The sequence below is a fragment of the Mauremys reevesii genome, unplaced genomic scaffold (genome assembly GCF_016161935.1).
Source record: "Mauremys reevesii isolate NIE-2019 unplaced genomic scaffold, ASM1616193v1 Contig11, whole genome shotgun sequence".
Classification (NCBI taxonomy): Eukaryota; Metazoa; Chordata; order Testudines; family Geoemydidae; genus Mauremys; species Mauremys reevesii.
Window position 1 is genome coordinate 1,045,005 of NW_024100727.1, and position 19,728 is coordinate 1,064,732.

At 54.3% G+C, this 19,728-nt stretch overlaps 1 protein-coding gene across 1 annotated transcript in view; it reads right to left on the reverse strand.

The window, feature by feature from the left end:
• The window catches only part of LOC120392698 (zinc finger protein 777-like), a 33,398-nt gene extending 14,226 nt beyond the window's left edge, over nucleotides 1-19,172 (reverse strand). Inside the window, exons 1-5 of the mRNA XM_039517434.1 lie at nucleotides 19,000-19,172; nucleotides 15,447-15,573; nucleotides 14,655-14,762; nucleotides 11,536-12,413; nucleotides 10,055-10,270 (exon numbers count right to left, since the gene is read on the reverse strand). Of these exons, the coding sequence (XP_039373368.1) occupies nucleotides 10,055-10,270; nucleotides 11,536-12,413; nucleotides 14,655-14,762; nucleotides 15,447-15,573; nucleotides 19,000-19,023 (1,353 nt within the window). The 5' untranslated portion in view covers nucleotides 19,024-19,172. The remainder of the gene's footprint in view (nucleotides 1-10,054; nucleotides 10,271-11,535; nucleotides 12,414-14,654; nucleotides 14,763-15,446; nucleotides 15,574-18,999) is intronic.
• Nucleotides 19,173-19,728: the final 556 nt, after the last annotated feature.

Below are 19,728 nucleotides of genomic sequence, written 5' to 3' on the forward strand. Positions count from 1 at the left end.
TCTCCTGGAAGGTTGAAATTGAACCTTCCTGCTTACGGGACTGTTCACCAACTACAGCCCCTCTGTGCTCTGAGCCTCTACGCCAGAGGTGGGGAACCTTTTTCTCTCACACGCCACTGACACACAATAAAAAGCAGTCGGGGGCCACACGCAAATAAAAAGCATGGCTAGGAGAACTGGTTGGGCCCCAGCTTTCGGGTGCCTGGCCAATGACAGGGGAGCAGCCTCCTCCCACAGAGGGGGAGTACAGTTTTGTGGGGCCCCCTCCCCACCTCTTCTGCCTGTCGGGGAGCAGGGTCCGGGCACGGGGGCTTTCCCTGCTCTGCCCACCTCTCCTGATGGGGAGTGGGGTCAGGGCATGGGCCAGATGCATTTAAGCAAGGGGCCAGATCCGGTCCGCTGGCCATAGGTTCCCACCCCTGCTCTACACAGACACTCTCCTGCACACATGCTTTTGGATGTACCACCACCAGCAGCAGCAGCTTAGAGACTGGACTCCATTTTAAAGAGCTACCAAACATATCCAAAGTGTCTAGAGCGGAGCGTCTGCCTGCTCTTCCCTGCATCCTTGAGGGGTCAGTCATAAGGCTGTTCTGCAGTAACCAAATCTTTCCTCAGAACCTGAGTCCCAGACTGCTTACTTACAGGATCAGCCTGGAGACGCTGATGTTCCAACAACATTGTCTCCCCAAGAGGCTGTTCAATTCCCTAGCCATTTTCACCTTCTCTAGGCCATCCAGACTGGGTCTTTCTAAAGCCAGGTCAGTGGCTCCATATACCCCTGAAAGACCGGCAGCTAGGAACTGAAAGAAGTCTCCCAAATGAAGTGTTGCTTTCTCCATACAGTGATCCACCCTGAGTTAACTCAGTCAAATCACACCCATCGTTTGCAGCAAACTGCTTGCAAAAATTACCATGAAGATTTCTCTCTTCAGGAAACTTTCTGAACCACCCATCTTTTTTCTGCTCTGCAGAAGCATTGCTCTGTGGAGCCGCAACAAACTTATCCTGACTTTCACTTACATCCAGAATCACCTCTGGAACATCAAGAGGATTTTCACATAACCTCCTTTCAGGCAAGCTGCTAACTCCATGGTTAAAGGGTTAGAGGCACTCGCTTTCCCGCTGCAGCTTTCCTCACTGGCAATATACCCACACACAAGCTTAGGAACAATTCCTTCTTGGGGTCCAGAACCACCTCTGGGACAACTGAAATATCCTCACCCATCGTAGGCTGAAAGGCACCTTCTGTCTGCTCCCAGACAAAGGACTGGACATACACTCTCCTTCTCCAGCAGGCACACTGCTATTTGCAACAGGCAAACAATTGGAAACAGTTTCTCCCTCAACAGATAAACTGCTGTTTTTCACAAACAGTCACTCATCATACTGCACTACTTTAAGCAAAACATTTCTATTTGGTTCAGGCTCACTTTTACAAACTTCACTTGCCAACAATCCATCACTCACCAAAACCCTGCCCATAGTTAGGGCTTTAACTTGGTTAAACACAGAGAACTGCTTACTGTCAGACACCCCTTCTTCCCAAATCTCCCTGTTAGTTACAGATAATACAGAGGATTGACATTCATACTTTTTCTGGGACTGGTCATGACATTAACCTGATTAAGCGTATTTGTCATGTCATTATTAAACAACATACCAACATTGTTATAAACTGGACAGTTTATCTTTGCTGTTGAGATGATTTGGACTTTCAGGAAGATACAGTTTTTGCTGTTCTTTTATTACTTTGATTTGGAGTTTAAGTCTGGCAACTCTTTCCTCAGCAGCCAGTTCCAGTTTTCTGCATTCCTTGGCAGCTTTCTCCATAGCAGCCAGCATTCCATCTGCTTCTTTTTCCAGAGCAGCTATCTTCTGCTTTTCTTGCCATTGAAGATCTGCCATTTCCTTCTCATGCTGAAGATGCTGGCTATTTCTCAGGGCTTGCAGTTTTCATTGTGGATCACTCCTTGTGCCTAATGTTAACCTTTAACACTCTCAGTATCAAAATTTTAAACTTGGAATAGTGTGGGGATTCTGATCCAAAATCCAAATGATCTGGATCTGTGGATCCTGCCGACTACGCCAATGTGACCTGGCATACCTAGGGCAGCCCTCACTGGAAATGCCAAGGTCAGGGCAGGCTGCAAAAGGGAGAGCAGATACGCCCCAAACTGGTGGTTAACACTGAAATTAAACTCTCCAACCAGTCACAAACTCTGCTTCTGATTCCCACACTGTTTATAATGAAGCACAAAAAAGGGAATTACACATCCCCCAGTTCTCTGGCTCCCAATCAGCACCTAGGGCCAGTACAGTCAAAAGTTATTTTAAAACTCTGCTCACATATACAAAACGTTCTTCTGAACCAGCCACATTGCCAGGTCAGTATTAGGTTGGATCTTACCCACAATCCCATGCTGCCAGCCAGTCCTTTAGTGTCTGAAACTAAAGGTTTATTATAAAGAAAAAAGAAAGAACAAGAAGAGAGTTGTTCAATGGTAAAACAGTCACATACATACATACATACAAGACTTCAAAGTCCATAGATCAGGTTCTTAGCAGTATTGGTGAGTTTGCTGGCTTGAAAGTCCCCCTGGAACATCCCCCGCTGGGATGGGCCATTCAGTCCTTTGTTCAGAGCTTCAGTTTGTAGCAAAGTCCCTCCAGAGGTAAGAGGCAGGAATGAAGACAAAATGGAGAGGATGCAGCTGCCTTTTAGAGTCTTTTGCCAGGCAGCCTGTGCTTTGTTTCTAACACAAGCTGCCCAGCACATGGCAAGGAAACCTTAGAGTTCTGCTCATAGGCAAGCCCCTGCATGCCTTGCTGAGTCATAAGATGTAGCCTCTGACCCTTTCAAGGGGTTCACTGTACAGCTGATGTCCCTTGATGGGCCATCAAGCAGGCTGGGCGTGCTGATGCCAATCTGTCTGGGGGTGTCACCCAGATGCAGAGCACAAGTTTGGAAATACAGATGTACCATGCACATCTATAACTTACAATACAAAGGTGATACAAGTATATATAAAGATCATTCTTGGCAAATTACAGTATAACATTTTCACAGATACCTTACATGGCATATCTGGCACAACTCATTGCAATTTTACAATATTGGTATTCATAATATCCTAAAGCGTCCCCCAGATTCCATACAGTGTCACACAAGGGTCACCCAATTAAACTAACAGGCAGCAGGTTTAAAGCAAACGTCAGGAAGTCCTTCTTTACCCAATGCACAGTCAACCTGTGAAAATCATTATGAAGGCCAAAAGTAGAACTGGGTTAAAAAAAGAATTAGATCAGTTCCTGGAGGACAGGTCCATCAATGGCTTTTAGCCAGGCTGGGCAGGGACACAACCCCACGCTCTGGGTGTCCCTAAACCTCCAACTGCCAGAAGCTGGGAATGGGCGACAGGGGATGGATCACTTGATAGTTGCTGTCATAAACAGATAGTTAAGGGTTAAGGTCTCTTTTACCTGTAAAGGGTTAACAAGCTCAGTGAACCTGGCTAACCCCTGACCAGAGGACCAATCAGGGGACAAGATACTTTCAAACCTCGGTGGAGGGAAGCCTTTGTTTTTGTGTTCTTTGTTTTGGGGGGTGTTCTCTCTTTGGATCTAAGAGGGGCCAGGCTCTCCAAGCTTCCTGAAATATTCTCTTCTATGCAGTATAGTGAGTATTAGAAAGGCGGATTAGTCTTTTGATTGATTTCTGTATTTGCAAATGTGTGTTTGCTGGAACAATATTTTACCTCTTTGCTGTACCTGTACTTAAGCTAGAGTCCCTCTAGTTTTTATAAGCTGTACCCTGTAAGCATTTCCATCCTGATTTTACAGAGAGGTTTTTACTTTTTCTTTCTTTAATTAAAAGCTTTTCTTTTTAAGAACCTGTTTGATTTTTCCCTTGTTTGAGACCCCAGGGGATTAGTCTGACTCACCAGGGATAGGTGGGGGAAGAGAGGAGGGGGGAAGGTGAATCCCTCTTTGTTTTAGATTCAAGGAGTTTGAATCAAAGAAGTTTTCCCTGACGACCAAGGGAGGGAACGTCTGGGAGGGGGAATGGTTTATTTCCCTTTGTGTTAAGATCCCAGGAGTTTGGATCTGTGTTCCCCAGGGAAAGGTTTGGGGGGACAGGGAGTGTGCCAAAACACTATATTTTTGGCCGGTGGCAGTGTTACCAGATCTAAGCTAGGATTTAAGCTTAGAAGGATCCATGCAGGTCCCCAGCTTTTGGACGCTAAAGTTCAAAGTGGGGAACAAACCTATGACAGTTGCCCTGTTCTGTTCACTCCCTCTGGGGCACCTGGCACTGGCCACTGTCAGAAGACAGGACACTGGGCTAGATGGGCCTTTGGTCTGACCCAGTGTGGCCGTTCTTATGAGACTGGCACAGGCTGAATGTTTCCAAAGCAACTAGTGATATGAGTGTGACGGGATCCCCAAGGTGCAGCCTGGGATTGTGGGAGCGCTGTGCCCCCTGAACGCTCTCCAGCCTGGGCCGTCTCTCACAGTGCCTGGCTAGTGACAAGCAGCAAACCCCTCCGGGTGCTGTGATCACTCAGCACAACCGCATGTGGAGCCCCACACCCAGCTGGATTGTGTGAATGCTCCCAGAGCCACTCCTGAATCACACGGGGAAAGGCACCAGCCAAATCCCCCCAGCTCCCAGCCTTGTACCTCAGGACTATACCGTCTTGCACTGCTCAAGACGAGCCGTGCAGATTTATTAATTGGTTCACCACTTCATCAATGGAAAGTGAATATACACCGACCTTTGCAAACCTGAGCAGATTTACTACACTTCAAGCAAGCTCACCGGTAAAGATAGGCAGTTAAACAAATGTATTGACTACAAAAGATAGATTTGAAGTGACTATAACTGACAGGCAAAAAGTCAGTTAGTTACCAAAATAAAATAAAATATAAGCATTCAGTCTAAACTCTCAACCCTGTTAGACTGGGCAACATCAGGATTAAGCAGTTCTTCTCACCCCACTGGATAGTGCAGTTCACAGATTTCACCCTTGAAACCTGGGCCACTCTTCTCTGCTGGAGTCTTAAGTCTGCTCAGTGTCGTTGTTGCTTGCAGCATCGGTGGGGGCAGGAGAAAGGTGACGCCTGGGCCTGCTGTGTTCTGTTTTATACCCTCAGTCCCATGTGCTTGGTGAACACACAAGTCCAGGCATGTCTGGGGGACACTGCTGAGTCTCCAGGCAAGGCTGAGCAATTCCCCTGGTGCAGCCTCCTGCAGGTGAGTCATTGCATTGTAGCTCCCTTGCTGGACAATGGCTGTTGATGGGTTGTTTGACACCCCGCCTGGGCGTTAGTTACTTTCCTTGTTGTTGCCTCTGGGGAGCTAATATCTGGCTGATTTCCTGATTTACCATGTTTTAGTGACAGCTACACAACACAATTCTCAGAACTTCATGTGCATTAATGCTATACACATATGGACAGAGAAATGACTTTCAGCAGATCATAACCTTTCCCCTGATACCTCACATGCTCTGCTTTATGTGCAAGATCACAATTATAGACAGATGAGGAATGGGGGTTACAGTACCCCCCCAAGCTATAGTATGTCACAATGAGGTGACATGTTTGGGTGTCCAAATTTAAATATGTGGATGGGGCCCATGGTTTTTTAAGTGCTGAGTAACCTGCCTCTGAAAATCAGGACCCTTTCAGATGGCTCACATTGGGCACATGGAAATCAGGGCACCCCAAATCCCCCATTACTGATAAAAATTGAGGCCACCGATCTATTAGTTTTAGCTACAGGGGTTTATTTTGCAGTCTTGGTATTTTTCAGTCTCTCCGCACCCCTAGAATGCAACATAGGATTTGCATAAACCTGGCTCCCACCCCTCACCCAGCCCTAGCCTTCCCCCCTCATAGCCTTCCACCTTTGCCTGTGTGGGTGTGGTGCAGAGACCCTGAGTGAAGCTGTACAGGGCTTGCACTTTTGCAGAATAGGGGCGGGGAGTAATTGTTGTTTTTATTTTAAATCTAGGAAATTAAATACCAAAAATGGCATTAAAAATGTGAAGGATGCAACGTGAAACACTTGATCAGGAAACGACCAAGTTGCAGTTGTGTGAAATTGAGGTTTAACTCCAAGGAAAAATTTACGTTTGAAGGACTGGACATTGGTGTGATGGGTTGGATCACAGAAACCCCCTTGGGAACTGCCAACTGATGTGCTGAGACTACCTCTGAGCCCATTTTCCCTGGCAGCTTGGGACTTCAGTGCCCTACCTGGTTGGAGGCAGACACGCTAGTCTGCTGCAAACCCAGACCCAGGTCTGAACAATGTCCCCCAAAAGCTGCAGGCTTCACTGAAAGCAGCTCACAGAAGTGTTCCTGTCTCCAACACTCAGATGCCCAGCTCCCAATCGGGTCCAAACCCCAAATCAATCCGTTTTACTCTGTATAAAGCTTATCCAGGGCAAACTCATACATTGTTCACCCTCTATAACACTGAGAGAGAGATGCACAGCTGTTTGCCCCTCCCCCCAAGAAATAATACAGACTCTGGGTTAATTAATAAATGAAAAGTGATTTTATTAAATACAAAAAGTAGGATTTAAGTGGTTCCAGGTGATAAAAGACAGAGCAAAGCGAATTACCAAGCAAAATAAAACAAAACATGCAAGTCTAAACCTAATACAGTAAGAAAGCGATTAGAGATAAAATCTCACCCTCAGAGATGGTCCAGTAAGCTTCTTTTGCAGATTAGCCTCCTTCTAGCCTGGGTCCAGCAATCACTCACACCCCCTGCAGTTACTGTCCTTTGTTCCAGTTTCTTTCAGGTATCCTATGGGGGTGGAGAGGCTCTCTCTTGAGCCAGCTGAAGACAAAATGGAAGGGTCTCCCAGGGGCTTAAATAGACTTTCTCTTGTGGGTGGAGACCCCTTCCTCTCTCCTATGCTGAATCCAGGGCCGGCTCTCGGCACCAGTACTCCAAGCATGTCCTTGGGGCAGCACTTTCCAAGGGGTGGCACTCCGGCTCCTTTTTTTTTTTTTTTTTTTTATTGCTTCGGGCGCAAAAAGCCGCCCCTGAGTGGAGGTGAGCTGCGGCGGTGGGGGGCGTGGAGATGGCCACAGGAAGTGACCCTGGGGGTGGGCAGAGGAACCGCTCCCCACAGCTCACCTCTGCTGCACTGCCACCTGATCGCCCGAGCGCACTGCTGCTCCGCTTCTCCCTCCCAGGCTTGCCGTGCAAATCAGCTGTTTTGTGGCAAGCCTGGGAGGGAGGGAGCGGGGAGAAGCGAAGTGGTGGCAGCGCGCTCAGGGGAGCAGGCAGAGCGGAAGTGAGCTATGGGGGGGGCACGGGGAGGGCCGCAGGAAGTAACCCTGGGGGGGCAAGCCTGGGAGCGAGGGGTAGGACGGGAAATGTGGCACGGCCAGGGGAGGAGGCGGGGCCGGGGCTGTGGGGAAGGGGTGGGACTGGGGTGGGAAGGGGCAGGGTGGGGGTGGGGCCAGGGGGGCACGGGAAAATTTTTTTGCTTGGGGCGGCAAAAAACTTGGGAGCCGGCCCAGGCAGCATCCAGCTGCGAGTTGGAGTTTTGGAGTCACCTGGGCAAGTCACATGTCCACAGGGCCGACTTTAGGCCAATTCAGCCAATTCCCCTGAATCGGCCCTGCCCCTAAGAGGGCCCCGCGCCCAAGCCCGGTGCGGCGTACGGGCAAGAGCTGGTGCACGGTACAGGGCTGGCCTGGCTTCCCCAGGGGGCAACTTAAAGGGCCTGGGGCTCCCAGCAGGGGGTGGAGCCCCAGGCCCTTTAAATTGCCACCAGAGCCCCCCTGCTGGAGCCCTGGGGCAGGGCTGCGGGGCTCTGGGGGCTATTTAAAAAGTCCAGGGCTCCCACTGCTTCTACTGCCCTGGCCCTTTAAATAGCTGCTGGAGCCACACTGCTTCCCCAGGGCTCCCGCGGCTATTTACAGGGCCGGGGCAGTAGAAGCAGGGAATGACTGCTAAAAACTGGGGAAGAACTGGACCCAGGCTAGAAGTGTCTGGCCTGTGAAAGGAACATCTGGAATTCTAAGCTGCAAGCAAAAGAAGTTTGTCTTCTGCCAGGGATGGAGGCAGCTTCTCTGTTATGTTTTGTATTGAATGAAAACCAAGGCCTTGCTCTTGCAGGGGGATCCACACAGCATAAGGGTCCATCTAAATACACCCCATTGCAGGATGTGTTATTGCTGGGGGCGGCCAAAATTCTGGGCTACCTGTCAGTTTCCCCACCCCCCAAGCTTCAGAGTACGTTATTCCAGGGCTCCCCCGACCCGCATGGTCTGTTCTCCCCTCTCCCGCCATATGCCGCCCCTTTTCCCCTTCCCCTGCATGTTCTTCTTTTCTCACCTTCGCCATCCCCCCCCCCCCCGACCCTGTGTGGGCTTACGGGTTTCCAAAGTCTAGATCCCCCTGTTCTCTGAAGTTTGCCCCCTCCTTTCTCCCCTCTCCTGCCGTTCTCCACCCCTCCCGCCTATCCCCCACCGCACTGCCCTGCTCCTCACTTCCCCTGGAAGCAGCCCAGACCGCTCTGCTCAGCCTAGCCAGGGTTTAGGCGAGCTCCCGTGACAGTCAGAACAGACAAGGTAGTTACACCGTAAGGGGGAATAATCATCATTTATTAAGTGCTAGGACACCGAATACACGGTTCCTGCCCCCGAAGAACTTACAGTCTAAACAGCCAACACAAACACAGCTAGTCACCTCCACAGCTCACACTGGTCATGGGGGTGGAGGAAGCGTGGGGGAAACTACAGAGAGGAAGGGGGTAGCAGATCAGCAGTGGGGGAGGGGTCTGGGGTGGGAGCTCTCAAGGAAACCAGGGGGTCAGAGGGGAGAAAACTGCAGAAAGGTAAAAGATACAGACTAGCACCCGACAGGACCCAGCCACAGCCGGTTCACAGCTTCCCTCCATCTCCTTGCACGCCCAGGAGAGCCTGGTTAGCGGCGTCACTTCAAAGCCGTCTTTGCTTCCGTTTCGGGCAGACATGCGCCAACGGGCTGCCCCAGCACAGAAATCCTTCGGGGACCAACCAGCCCTTGGTGGCCGGCCGGCCATGGAGACTGCGAGCCGGGCTACTGCAGCGGGCCGGGGGCAAGTCGCGTCAGATTCAGTCATGAGGCTGGGTGGATTGTTTTTACCATCCCGTGTGGCCAAAAACAAATCGAGCCCAGATCAGACTCTTGCTGCTACCAACCTGTCCCACTCCGCTCCCCGTCTCCAAATGGCAACGAGAAGCAGAATGGCCCAGTGGCCAGGGCACCAGCCTTGGATTTCAGTGACCTCAGTTCAATTCCCTGCTATGCCACTGACTTCCTGAGTGACCTTGGGTGAGTCATTTAGCCTGTGCCTCAATTTCCCCAGCTGTAGAGTGGGGTAATAGCCCTGCCCTTCCTCCCAGGCTGTGGTGAGACCTTCATCCCACGGATCTTCCAACCCACCAAGTTCCTCCCTCCTGGCTTTCTGCCCTTGTTTCCAGTCACTGACGGCAGAGGAACGCCCTGTGCCATGAAGTTCCCTCCAGCTGAGGTAACTCCCACAGCCAAGATAATTCCATTCTATTTTCCCAAGTTCTAGATGGTGTTGACTATACTCTCTCTGCTTATCCCACCCACCTTGGTCCTTCTCAGGCCATGTCCCCCAGGGGAGCTCTGCTCTCGTGTTCTTCAGGCAGCGTGGGAGCCATGCCCGGCTCAGTGATGCTGAAGCACATGGGGTGGGATCCGTGCCCCGGAGCTGCAACAGGCGACGTGCTCTGCCCCATCTCGCTGAAATGGCCTTACAGGGGGTGGAGGGAGGTTACAACGTACAGGGGCTTGTGACCCACAGACTCCTTGGTGGCAGAAGGCCCAGGGTTTGCAGGGATTCCCTAGGTCGGATGGTCACCTCAGAGTGCACCGAAGGTCTCTACTCAGAGCCAGTAACCTACCGGTCACCAGAATCACTGCACGATGTATGTACGGAGACTAGTTAAGGAAAGCTGGCTCTGGATTTCCCAGGGAGGGAACAAGGCAGGTCACCAGGAGGCGACACACCTTGGAAATACTCTTTTCAGGCAGGAGGTAGCAGACCCCGCTCTCCCTCCAGAGCCGTGTGTGACGGGACAGCTCACACCACGGGCCCGGCTGCACATTGAGCCACAGGCAGAAGAGGAGACCGTGAACCTCCTCTCGTGCAGACTGCACCCGCTGACACAACCAGCAGCTGACGTCCTGTTCATGAATAAAGACAAAGGACGGGACTGACAGAAGCTGGGGGGGCAAAGAAACACACGGAACCCCTCACCTCGGAGGCAAGCAGCTAGTGGGGGGGGGGAGCAATATTCTCCCAGCCATGGGGGCTCTCGGGAATGGCAAGGCAGGTCCTACAACCCTGCTTGTCATTGTATTGTAGCTGGACCCACCTGCTATCGCTTGACGCTCTGGGCTTTGTTAAATAACCTTATCCTCGATTTCACCACGTACCAATCTAAGCGCTGGGTGGGAGCGGAGCGGAGAACTGAGGGGCTGTTTCCTGGGAAGCAGGAAATCTGTGACTCCTGCGAGTGTCCGGCAGGCCAGGGGCTGGACGCTCCAGGGAGACGCTCCAGGCTCGAGGGGGCCTATCGGTAACCAGCAGAGAGGAGGTGGGTCCTGCCAGGCCTAGGCGGGAGGGCTTGTGTTGCCTGCGGGAGTTGGGAAGCTGATCCCTGGCAGGCACAGACCAAGCTTCCCCATGCTAAGGGCAGGTGGTAACAAGGTGCCCCGGGAAGCGTCACAGGGCGTCCCAGCCAAACACCAGGCAGGTGGGGAAATTAACTGCGAGGAGGATCACCACAGGACCAAACTGGAGAGCCCAGGGAAGGAAGGAATCCTGAGCAAGGTCCTGGACGATCATGGCTGGGTCGTCCAGGGCCCCCGCGATGAGAATACACGGATCCCGCACACGTTCCCAGGCTCCACCGGGGCAGCAAGCTGAAGGAGCCGAATAGCTGAATATTCATGAGCCGGCGGATCCCCAGGGAACACCCGCTAAAACCAGCTGCCTAGTGCAGGCGTTCCCTCACCCAGGCCGGGGCTGCAGGAGACCCAGGGCCCGAGCCGTGGACGCCCCCTTCCCGTGGGGCCCTTTGCCACTCAGGCACAGCGGGACACAGGGGCTGGGACACTGCAGAGAGAGCAGAGCCCAGCCCCACATGAGCAACTCAGTGGAGGTGGGGCTAGGAGGGCCCCATGTCCCCTTCGAGAGCCCCCCCATCTCCTCACCCTTCCCTCCCAGCTAGGCTCTGCCGGCCCTGAGGCCAGTACAGGGACCCTCCACCTCCTCCGTTTGAAAACCAATCTGACACGCCGACTTCTCTTAACAAAAAGCTGCACTCAAAATATAGCTTAGTTCCTGTAAAAATCTCCCAGCAATACAGTCGCTGCAGTGCGTGCTGCGGTGCCAGCCGGCTGGAGCTCCGGGCGTTGCTTTCGGAGGGAAGCAGCCCCCTGTGAGCACCCCCGGAGCACGGATCCTGGCCCTGCTGTTACCCCACGTGGCCTGGCCCCGGCCCAGGGAAGCCCTTCCCAGGGTGGATGTTCTGGTGGTAGTAGAGCGAGCGCTTGTAGCGGAAGCTCTTGCCGCACTCGGCGCAGTGATAGGGGCGCTCGCCCGCGTGCATGCGCTGGTGCTCCACCAGGTACTGGTTGCGCGTGAAGCTCTTCTCGCACTCGGTGCACTTGTAGGGCCGCTCCCCCGTGTGGATGCGCAGGTGCCGCGTCAGGTTGGAGTGGTGGCTGAAGTACTTGCCGCACTGTGTGCAGATGAAGGAGCCTTCGCTCCTGTCCGAGTGGATCCGCTGGTGCAGCACCAGGCTCACCCTCTGCTTGAAGCTCTTCCGGCACTCGGCGCAGGTGTAGGGCCGCTCCCCGGTGTGCGACAGGTGGTGCTTCCGCAGGCTGGACCTGTGGCAGAAGCTGCGCTCGCACTCAGAGCACTTGTAGGGTTTGCCTCCCGCCTGGGCCCCGGGGTGGGGTCTGGGGCCGGGTTTCAGGGCGAAGCTCTCCCCGGGCTGCGGCAGGCAGGCCCCTGCTCCCACGTGGTCCCTCTGATGCAGGGTGAGATGCTGCTGGCTGCGGAAGCTCTTCCCACACTCGGCGCATACGAACAGCCTGGCTGCCGTGGGGCTCTGCAGCTGAACAAGCAACGGCTCGAGCTCCTGGGGGTCTGTCCCGCACTGAGACGGCTCCTCCAGGCCGTTTCCGGGCAGGGCCGCGGGCTCCCTCTCGGGGCTGCACAGACTATCCTCATGAGTTGTTTCCTGCTCCGGACACTGGAAAACCTCCATTTCCGGCAACGTCCTTTGTAGCTCCAAGTTCTCCGGCTCCTCTTCAGGGCTCTCCTCCTCCACTTTGACTACCACCCCGCTATCTGCTGCAATACAAAGAGAATCCAGGCTGTATTCAGTGCATAGGCGGGGGATGCAAGCACCCTCCTGAAGCTATGGCATCCTGGATTCCCAGTGCAGGCCCATGGCCGGGCTGGGACTGACCAGGGCCAGGGAGCTGGAACAAGCCCCTCACAATACCCCTGGTAAAGAGGGGGCAGTTATAGTGTTTTACTGATCTTTTAAGAAAGGGAAAAAACGTGATCCGAGTAACTATAGGCCTGTTAGTTTGACATCTGTAGTATGTAAGGTCTTGGAAAAAATTTGAAGGAGAAAGTAGTTAAGGACATTGAGGTCAATGGTAATTGGGACAAAATACAACATGGTTTTACAAAAGGTAGATTGTGCCAAACCAACCTGATCTCCTTCTTTGAGAAGGTAACAGATTTTCTAGACAAAGGAAACGCAGCGGATCTAATTTACCTCGATTTCAGTAAGGCATTTGACACGGTTCCACATGGGGAAATATTAGTTACACTGGAAAAGATGGGGATCAATATGAAAATTGAAAGGTGAATAAGGAACTGGTTAAAGGGGAGACTACAACGGGTCATACTGAAAGGTGAACTGTCAGGCTGGAAGGAGGTTACTAGTGGAGTTCCTCAGGGATCAGTTTTGGGACCAATCTTAATCTTTTTATTACTGACCTTGGCACAAAAAGCGGGAATGTGCTAATAAAGTTTGCAGATGACACAAAGCTGGGAGGTATTGCTAACACAGAGAAGGACTGGGATATCATACAGGAAGATCTGGATGACCCTGTAAACTGGAGTAATAGTAACAGGATGAAATTTAATAGTGAAAAGTGCAAGGTCATGCATTTAGGGATTAATAACAAGAGTTTTGGTTATAAATTGAGGACACATCAGTTGGAAGTAACAGAGGAGAAGGACCTCGGAGTATTGGTTGATCACAGGATGACTATGAGCCGCCAATGTGATATGGCCGTTAAAAAGGCTAATGCAGTTTTAGGATGCATCAGGCGAGGTATTTCCAGTAAAGATAAGGAGGTGTTAGTACCGTTGTACAAGGCACTGGTGAGATCTCATCTGGAATACTGTGTGCAGTTCTGGTCTCCCATGTTTAAGAAGGATGAATTCAAACTGGAACAGGCTCAGAGACGGGCTACTAGGATGATCCGAGAAATGGAAAACCTGTCTTATGAAAGGAGACTCAAAGAGCTTGGCTTGTTTAGCCTAATCAAAAGAAGGCAGAGGGGGGATATGATGGCTCTTTATAAATATATCAGAGGAATAAATATTAGGGAGGGAGAGGAATTATTTAAGCTCAGTACCAATGTGGATATAAACTGGACACTAGGAAGTTTAGATTTGAAATTAGACGAAGGTTTCTAACCATCAGAGGAGTGAAGTTCTGGAACAGCCTTCCAAGGGGAGTAGTGGGGGCAAAAGACATATCTGGCTTCAAGACTAAGCTTGATAAGTTTATGGAGGGGATGGTATGATGGGACAGCCTAATTTTGGCAATTAATTTGGCAATTGATCTTTGATTATCAGCAGGTAAGTATGCCCAGTGGTCTGTGATGGGATGTTAGATGGGGTGGGATCTGAGTTACTAGAGAATTCTTTCCTGGGTGCTGGCTGGTGAGTCTTGCCCACATGCTCAGGGTTTAACTGATCACCATATTTGGGGTCGGGAAGGAATTTTCCTCCAGGGCAGATTGGCAGAGGCCCTGGAGGTTTTTCACCTTCCTCTGCAGCATGGGGCACGGGTCACTTGCCGGAGGATTCCCTGCAGCTTGAGGTCTTTAAACCACGATTTGAGGACTTCAGTAACTCAGACACAGGTTAGGGGTTTGTTACAGGGGTGGGTGGGTGAGATTCTGTGGCCTGCGTTGTGCAGGAGGTCAGACTAGATGATCATAAAGGTCCCTTCTGACCTTAAAGTCTGTGAGTCTATCTCAGGCCTTGTCTGCACAGAGCTCCAGGCAAGTCTCCCACTGCCCCGGTTCAGCGCCATCGGTGCAGGCCGCCTTTTGGCGCCAGCAGCATCTCAACCACCACGTCACTCTTCCGGAGGGCAGGTGGCGAGTGTGTGAGTGGGCAGTTTGTACCAGCGCCCCTCGGGACGGGAGATCTCCCTCCATTGTGAGCGTGCGCCGGCCTCAGTGCCTAGCAGACAGCGTGTGTGTGAGCTCAGCCCAGCAGCGCCTTCTCTCTCTCCTAGCTCTGGCCAGAAAGCATGTTGTGAGGCTGTCTAGAACTCACCCGAGCAGGGCTCCGGAGGGCTCTCTCTCCTCTCGGAGTCCTCCTGATCCCTGACACACGGCTCCTCCCCCTGCTCTATCTGGATGTCGGGTTTGGAGACGGCGTAGTCTGTTCGTGGAGAGAGATATCGACACTCACCGGCTACCCAGCACACGGAGCGGGACCGGATTTCAAACCGGCCCCCTCTGGTCGCTGTAGGCGATGGGATGGGGAAGAGAGATGGAGGCAAACACACCACCAGCAAAGCTGCTCTCCCCACCCCGATGGGTCAGTGAGGAACCGCAGGGAGTGGAGCCCTGCTTGCTCCATGTGGGCCCAGCCGGGCACGAAGCAGAAAGGGCCGGCTGATGGGACAGCCGCCAGGACTCCCCTCCACGCAGGGAGGGAATGGCACGCGGCTCCCCGAGCCCAGCTGCAGGGATGGAACAGAGAGAGGGGAGCACCCCGGGCGTGCGCAGGCCCCTCGGGATCAGCAGCTGGGCCAGGCCCCTGCCCCACATGTGTGCTCTGGATGGGGCCTGTTCTCCCCCAAGCAGCATGTGAGCTGTGATGGCTGCGGCCTGGGGGGCGGGAACCCTCCTGGACTGACACCAGCATTTAATTCAATAGCTGGTAACAGCTGCCTGACCCGCCAGCGCTGTAGCACGGGAAACCTGCTGGACAGAGGACGTTAAATTCACTTCAGTCTTACAGTCCCTCAGCAGCCACCGGAAGGCAGAGACCTGAACGTATCCCTCCCCCAGAGCGAGGCTGGTACTTCAAAGGTCACAGGTTTTATGAGAGGCTCCTTACCCAGCGAGATCAGGGTCTCGTAATTCCCCTTCATCGTGTTCTTGTACAGCTCCTTCTGCCCTCCGTCTAAGTTCTCCCACTCCGGCTCGGAGAAACAGACGGAGACGTCATCAAACGTCACTGGGACCTGCAACCACAAGCATTGCACGCTCAGAAGCAGCTGTCAAATCGTAATGGCGGCAGCAGGCGCTGGCATGTGACGCTACACGAGACCAGGGCAGAATATTTAACACACATGCCACAGAAACACTTTTTTCTTCTTCTTCTAAGCACGTTACTGGGCAAACTGCTCAGATCAACTCGCACAGGGAGGAGGAAATAAACATCCTCACGTTTCATCCCCTTCTGTCACCCAGGGCTAGATGCTGGTGAACAGGGCGTGCACTCAGGTGCTACTCGATGTGAGCGAGGGCGTGACAATTCCTCTCCAGAATTCCCGGTCCCCTGCCGGATCTGTCAAAGCTCCTCCTCCCACTTGGCCCTACACGAAGAGGTGGGGTCAATCTAGGAAGCAGCCCTGGCAGTAGGATCCTTGTGGCATGGCAAGTGACAGGCGCGCTCCAGTGAAGAACACGCAGCCGTACAGCCCTGTCACGCTTGATCCCTCCCCGTTCATTGGCCGGTGGGTAGAAGGAGCAGAATGGGGTTAATCAGCTCTGACCAGGGATTTGCAGTGCCCGCATAGGCTGGTTTATGTCAGCTTTATAGATCACCTTCCATTGCTTCTATCACTGGCAGGCCCAGCTGCGCTCAGGGCCCCATTGTGCTGTGTGTTGCACACACACACACACACAGAGGATGCGAGGCCCCCTCCCCACAGAGTTCACACAGCAGACATAGGGCGGGAGGGGAAAAAGGCTCCAAGAAGGGAAGGGATTTGCTCAAGGTCACAGACCAGGTTGGTGGCAGACCTAAGAACAGACCCCCACTCTCCGGATTCCCAGTCCAGCGCATGCTCTGATCGGGTTCAAGATCACTTGCTATTTTTAAAGAGGTGCCCGCAACTTAACACCCCCAACATCCTTGGAGGGTCTTACGGAGCCCAGAACCAAAAGAGATGGGGATAGTCCTCTCTCTTTTTTCAGCCTGTTTGCTATGTGCACGACAGCATCTTTGCGTGAGTCGCATTTCTGTCACCTCCCTTGCAAAGCCGGCTGGTTTCCCTGTTGTTTGCATGGGTCTCCCACGGCTTAACATGAAAGAGCGATTTCCAAACCCTCACAAATTGGCCGGGGGACCCAGGGGCGAAGGACGACCTGAAGCCACTTTCAAGTCGTTTCTAGCCGTTGAGTCTATCCTAGTTCTTTGTATCGGACGGCCCCTCGTGGTCCCAGTCGGGAGTGGAGTCTATAGAGGCACAACACAAACATCCCACAGAAGTGATTCCCTGCTCCAGACAGCTCACTGCCCCCCCAGGGAGGAGCTGTGACTGGTGTGTGCAGAACACAGTGGGAGGAGGAGAGGTGGGTGATGGATGCTGCTTCTTAGCCAAAAAACAATCGATCAGCTTAATACCTGTACATCCTGCGTGGGGCTGGGTGGGGTGTTACAGCCGGCCCTTGCATGTGTGGAGGAGAAATTGACTCAATGACTTCATAATTCCCTCCATCTTTAATCAGTATGATCTAAGTAGCTGGGATAGTTACCTTGGGACCTCCCCTTAGTCCCTGGGGAAGCCGCAGGATCCAGAAGTTCCTGTTCTTCAGCAGGTTCTCCATGTTCTCCAGCCTCCTCAGCAGTACCCCGTACTCCTGGATCAGAGTTTCCAGCACGGCCCACTTACTCTCCAGCTGGTTCCCAAACTCCACCACGGTTTTCTCACAACCTATCAATTTCTTCTCAGCCGTCCCTGTTCTCCCTTCCAGATTCAGCAACCGGATGGCGTGAGCATCAACCTTTCTCTCCACGGCTTGAATGGCAGCCACTAGAGTCAGGGAGATCTCCGCAGCGTGCAGCGGGGTTTCTCTCGCAGAACTCCGGCGGGGGACAGCGTGGGGCTGTGAAAGAGGCGAGTGCCGGGACCCCATGTCCCATTCTGGAGCCTGTGTGTACGGAAAGACATGGACAATGGAGTTGGGGGCACAGTCCCATTTGCCAACATCAGCTCCAAAGAGAAACAACGCTCCCATGCTACAGGCTGCTTGATGCTTTGTCAGACCCAATTTTTATTCTTACTGAATGCACACACAAAACCTCCTAGAGCGTTAGCATGATGTTATGCAAAGGTCAGGTGGATAAATCAAAGTAAGGAGATTCCAGAAGCTAAGGTTGAAAGATCAACTACCAGGCACATTTCTGCTTTGAACCCTGATTCTGTAGCAAACAGGCCCTAGGACTCCGTGTTTGTGTCTGTGATTTTCAGATCAACGTTGCCCAGGGTGGAAAGAAAAAACCTGGTACAAAGATGCTAAGTCAGCCGGCCTACGGTCCATGGACCACGGCTAATCTGTGGAAGCTGACAGGTCACGTAGCGTGAGCTCCACCTTCTCCCTTCATAGGCGCTTCATTGGAAGGAAGAGCCTGATGCCCTGCAGAAAGCACAGGGAACCAGGCGGAGACAAGCCCAGCTGCCTTTAGTAGTAGTTGCTGGAAAGGAACCAGGAGCCACCCGCAGGGACCGCTGCCACCAGCGGAACAATTACAAACAGTGGAACACTTTCCTAGGATCATTTCTGCGTGCTAGGAATTGCTGTTGTTGCGGCAGGGAAGTTGTGCAAACCAGCAGGAGATGGGCTGGGTGCATGGCAGCCAGGGGGAGGAGGGGGTCTCCGCAGGACACGCACCTTATTCAGATGTGGGCTACACCATGGAAAAGTTCCAGACCCCGTGTCTAAAGTGCCCCCTCCGCACCCACCTGAAAGCGCAGCTGAGTATCTGTGCACCCTAGAGACCTGGAGCATTTCCCCGTTCCCAGGGCCCAGCAGACCCAGCACTGGGCGGGCTCTGTTCAGAGCTAACCTGTAGCTCCAGGGCGGAGCGGGGAAGTTTTTAGCCAGCGAACCCGATCCGAATTCCTCAGCGGGTCCCGTACACTCGAAGAAGGTGCTGGGAGGCGCAAAGGCGACTCTCCGGCCAGGCCGCCGCTAGAAAGCGGGGAGAGGGGGGGGAGCAGAGCCGCCCTTAGCTGCAGCGGCGCGTCTGGACCCGGCGTTACCCGACGCCTCGTTGGGCCGCACCCAGTGCGCCCCCCCCACACGTGTTGGGGCTGGAGGGAAGGGGGGGGAATCCCCGCTCTGGCCCGGAGCCCCGAGCCCAGCCCCCGGGGCTGGAAGCGGTGCCGCTGGCACCACCGGGCACCGGGGCGCTCCCCTTCCCCCGGGGGGCGCCGCAGGTCCAGCGAAGCTCCGGGGCCGGCAGGCGGAGCAGCTGCCCCGGTGTAACCTGCCCCCGGGCCCGGCGTCATTGGCCGCCCGCTGCTCCCGCCCCCGCAGGGCCAAGCCCCGGCCCAGGCCCCGCCCCAGCGCGTGCGGCCCCGGGGCAGGAACCGGGTGCGGGGCCCCGAGACCGCCCGCCCCCCGCGGCGGGGAGCAGCAGAGCCCGGCCCGGCCCTTACCTGGGCAGCGGCCCGCTCGGCCATGGCCCTTTGTCCCGGCCCGGAGCTCGCCCCTCGCCGCGGCCCGGGGAGCGCTGCTGCTGCTGCTGCTGCCGCCGGCGGCGGGATCCGAACCCGAGCTCCGCTCCCGCTCCGGGCTGGGCAGGGTCCCGGCGCCGCCTCGCCACGGGCCGGCCCCGCTGCCGGGCGGAGCAGAGCGAGCGCAGCCGGGAGGGGGGAGGGAGGGAGCCGCGGCCTGGCTGCCGGGCCGGGAGCGGCGGGGCGGCAGCGGCCCTGCCGGCGGGGATCGCAGAGCCGGGCATCCCGCTCTCCGGGGCCTTGTCGGAGGCGCTGCGGGTCCGGATCTGTCCCGGCCCCACGCGCTGGTCGCTCGGGCCGGTCTGATGAGCGAACCCGGTTCAGCCGCCCAGAGGTCGGGCCGGGCCGGCTGCAAGGCCGCTCCCGCCGTCAGCTCCCCACCGTGCAAGGCCGGGCGCGGGGGGCTGAGTATCCCCCACGGGGGGTGGGGCCCCCAGCCGCCCCCTCCCGGAGTTCGCTCCCCCGGGCCGGCAGGTTCGCTTGGATGCCAGTCCCCTGCTGCAGTCTGACACCCAGCGACGCTCAAGCTCCCACTCAAGGGTCTCAGAGGTACCAACATCCCCTGAGCCAGGAGCAGCTGGACCCCCCCCCCCAACACAGCACTGGCCCGAGAGCCTCCCCTTAACACCCTCCAGAAGGCGATATCTGCAG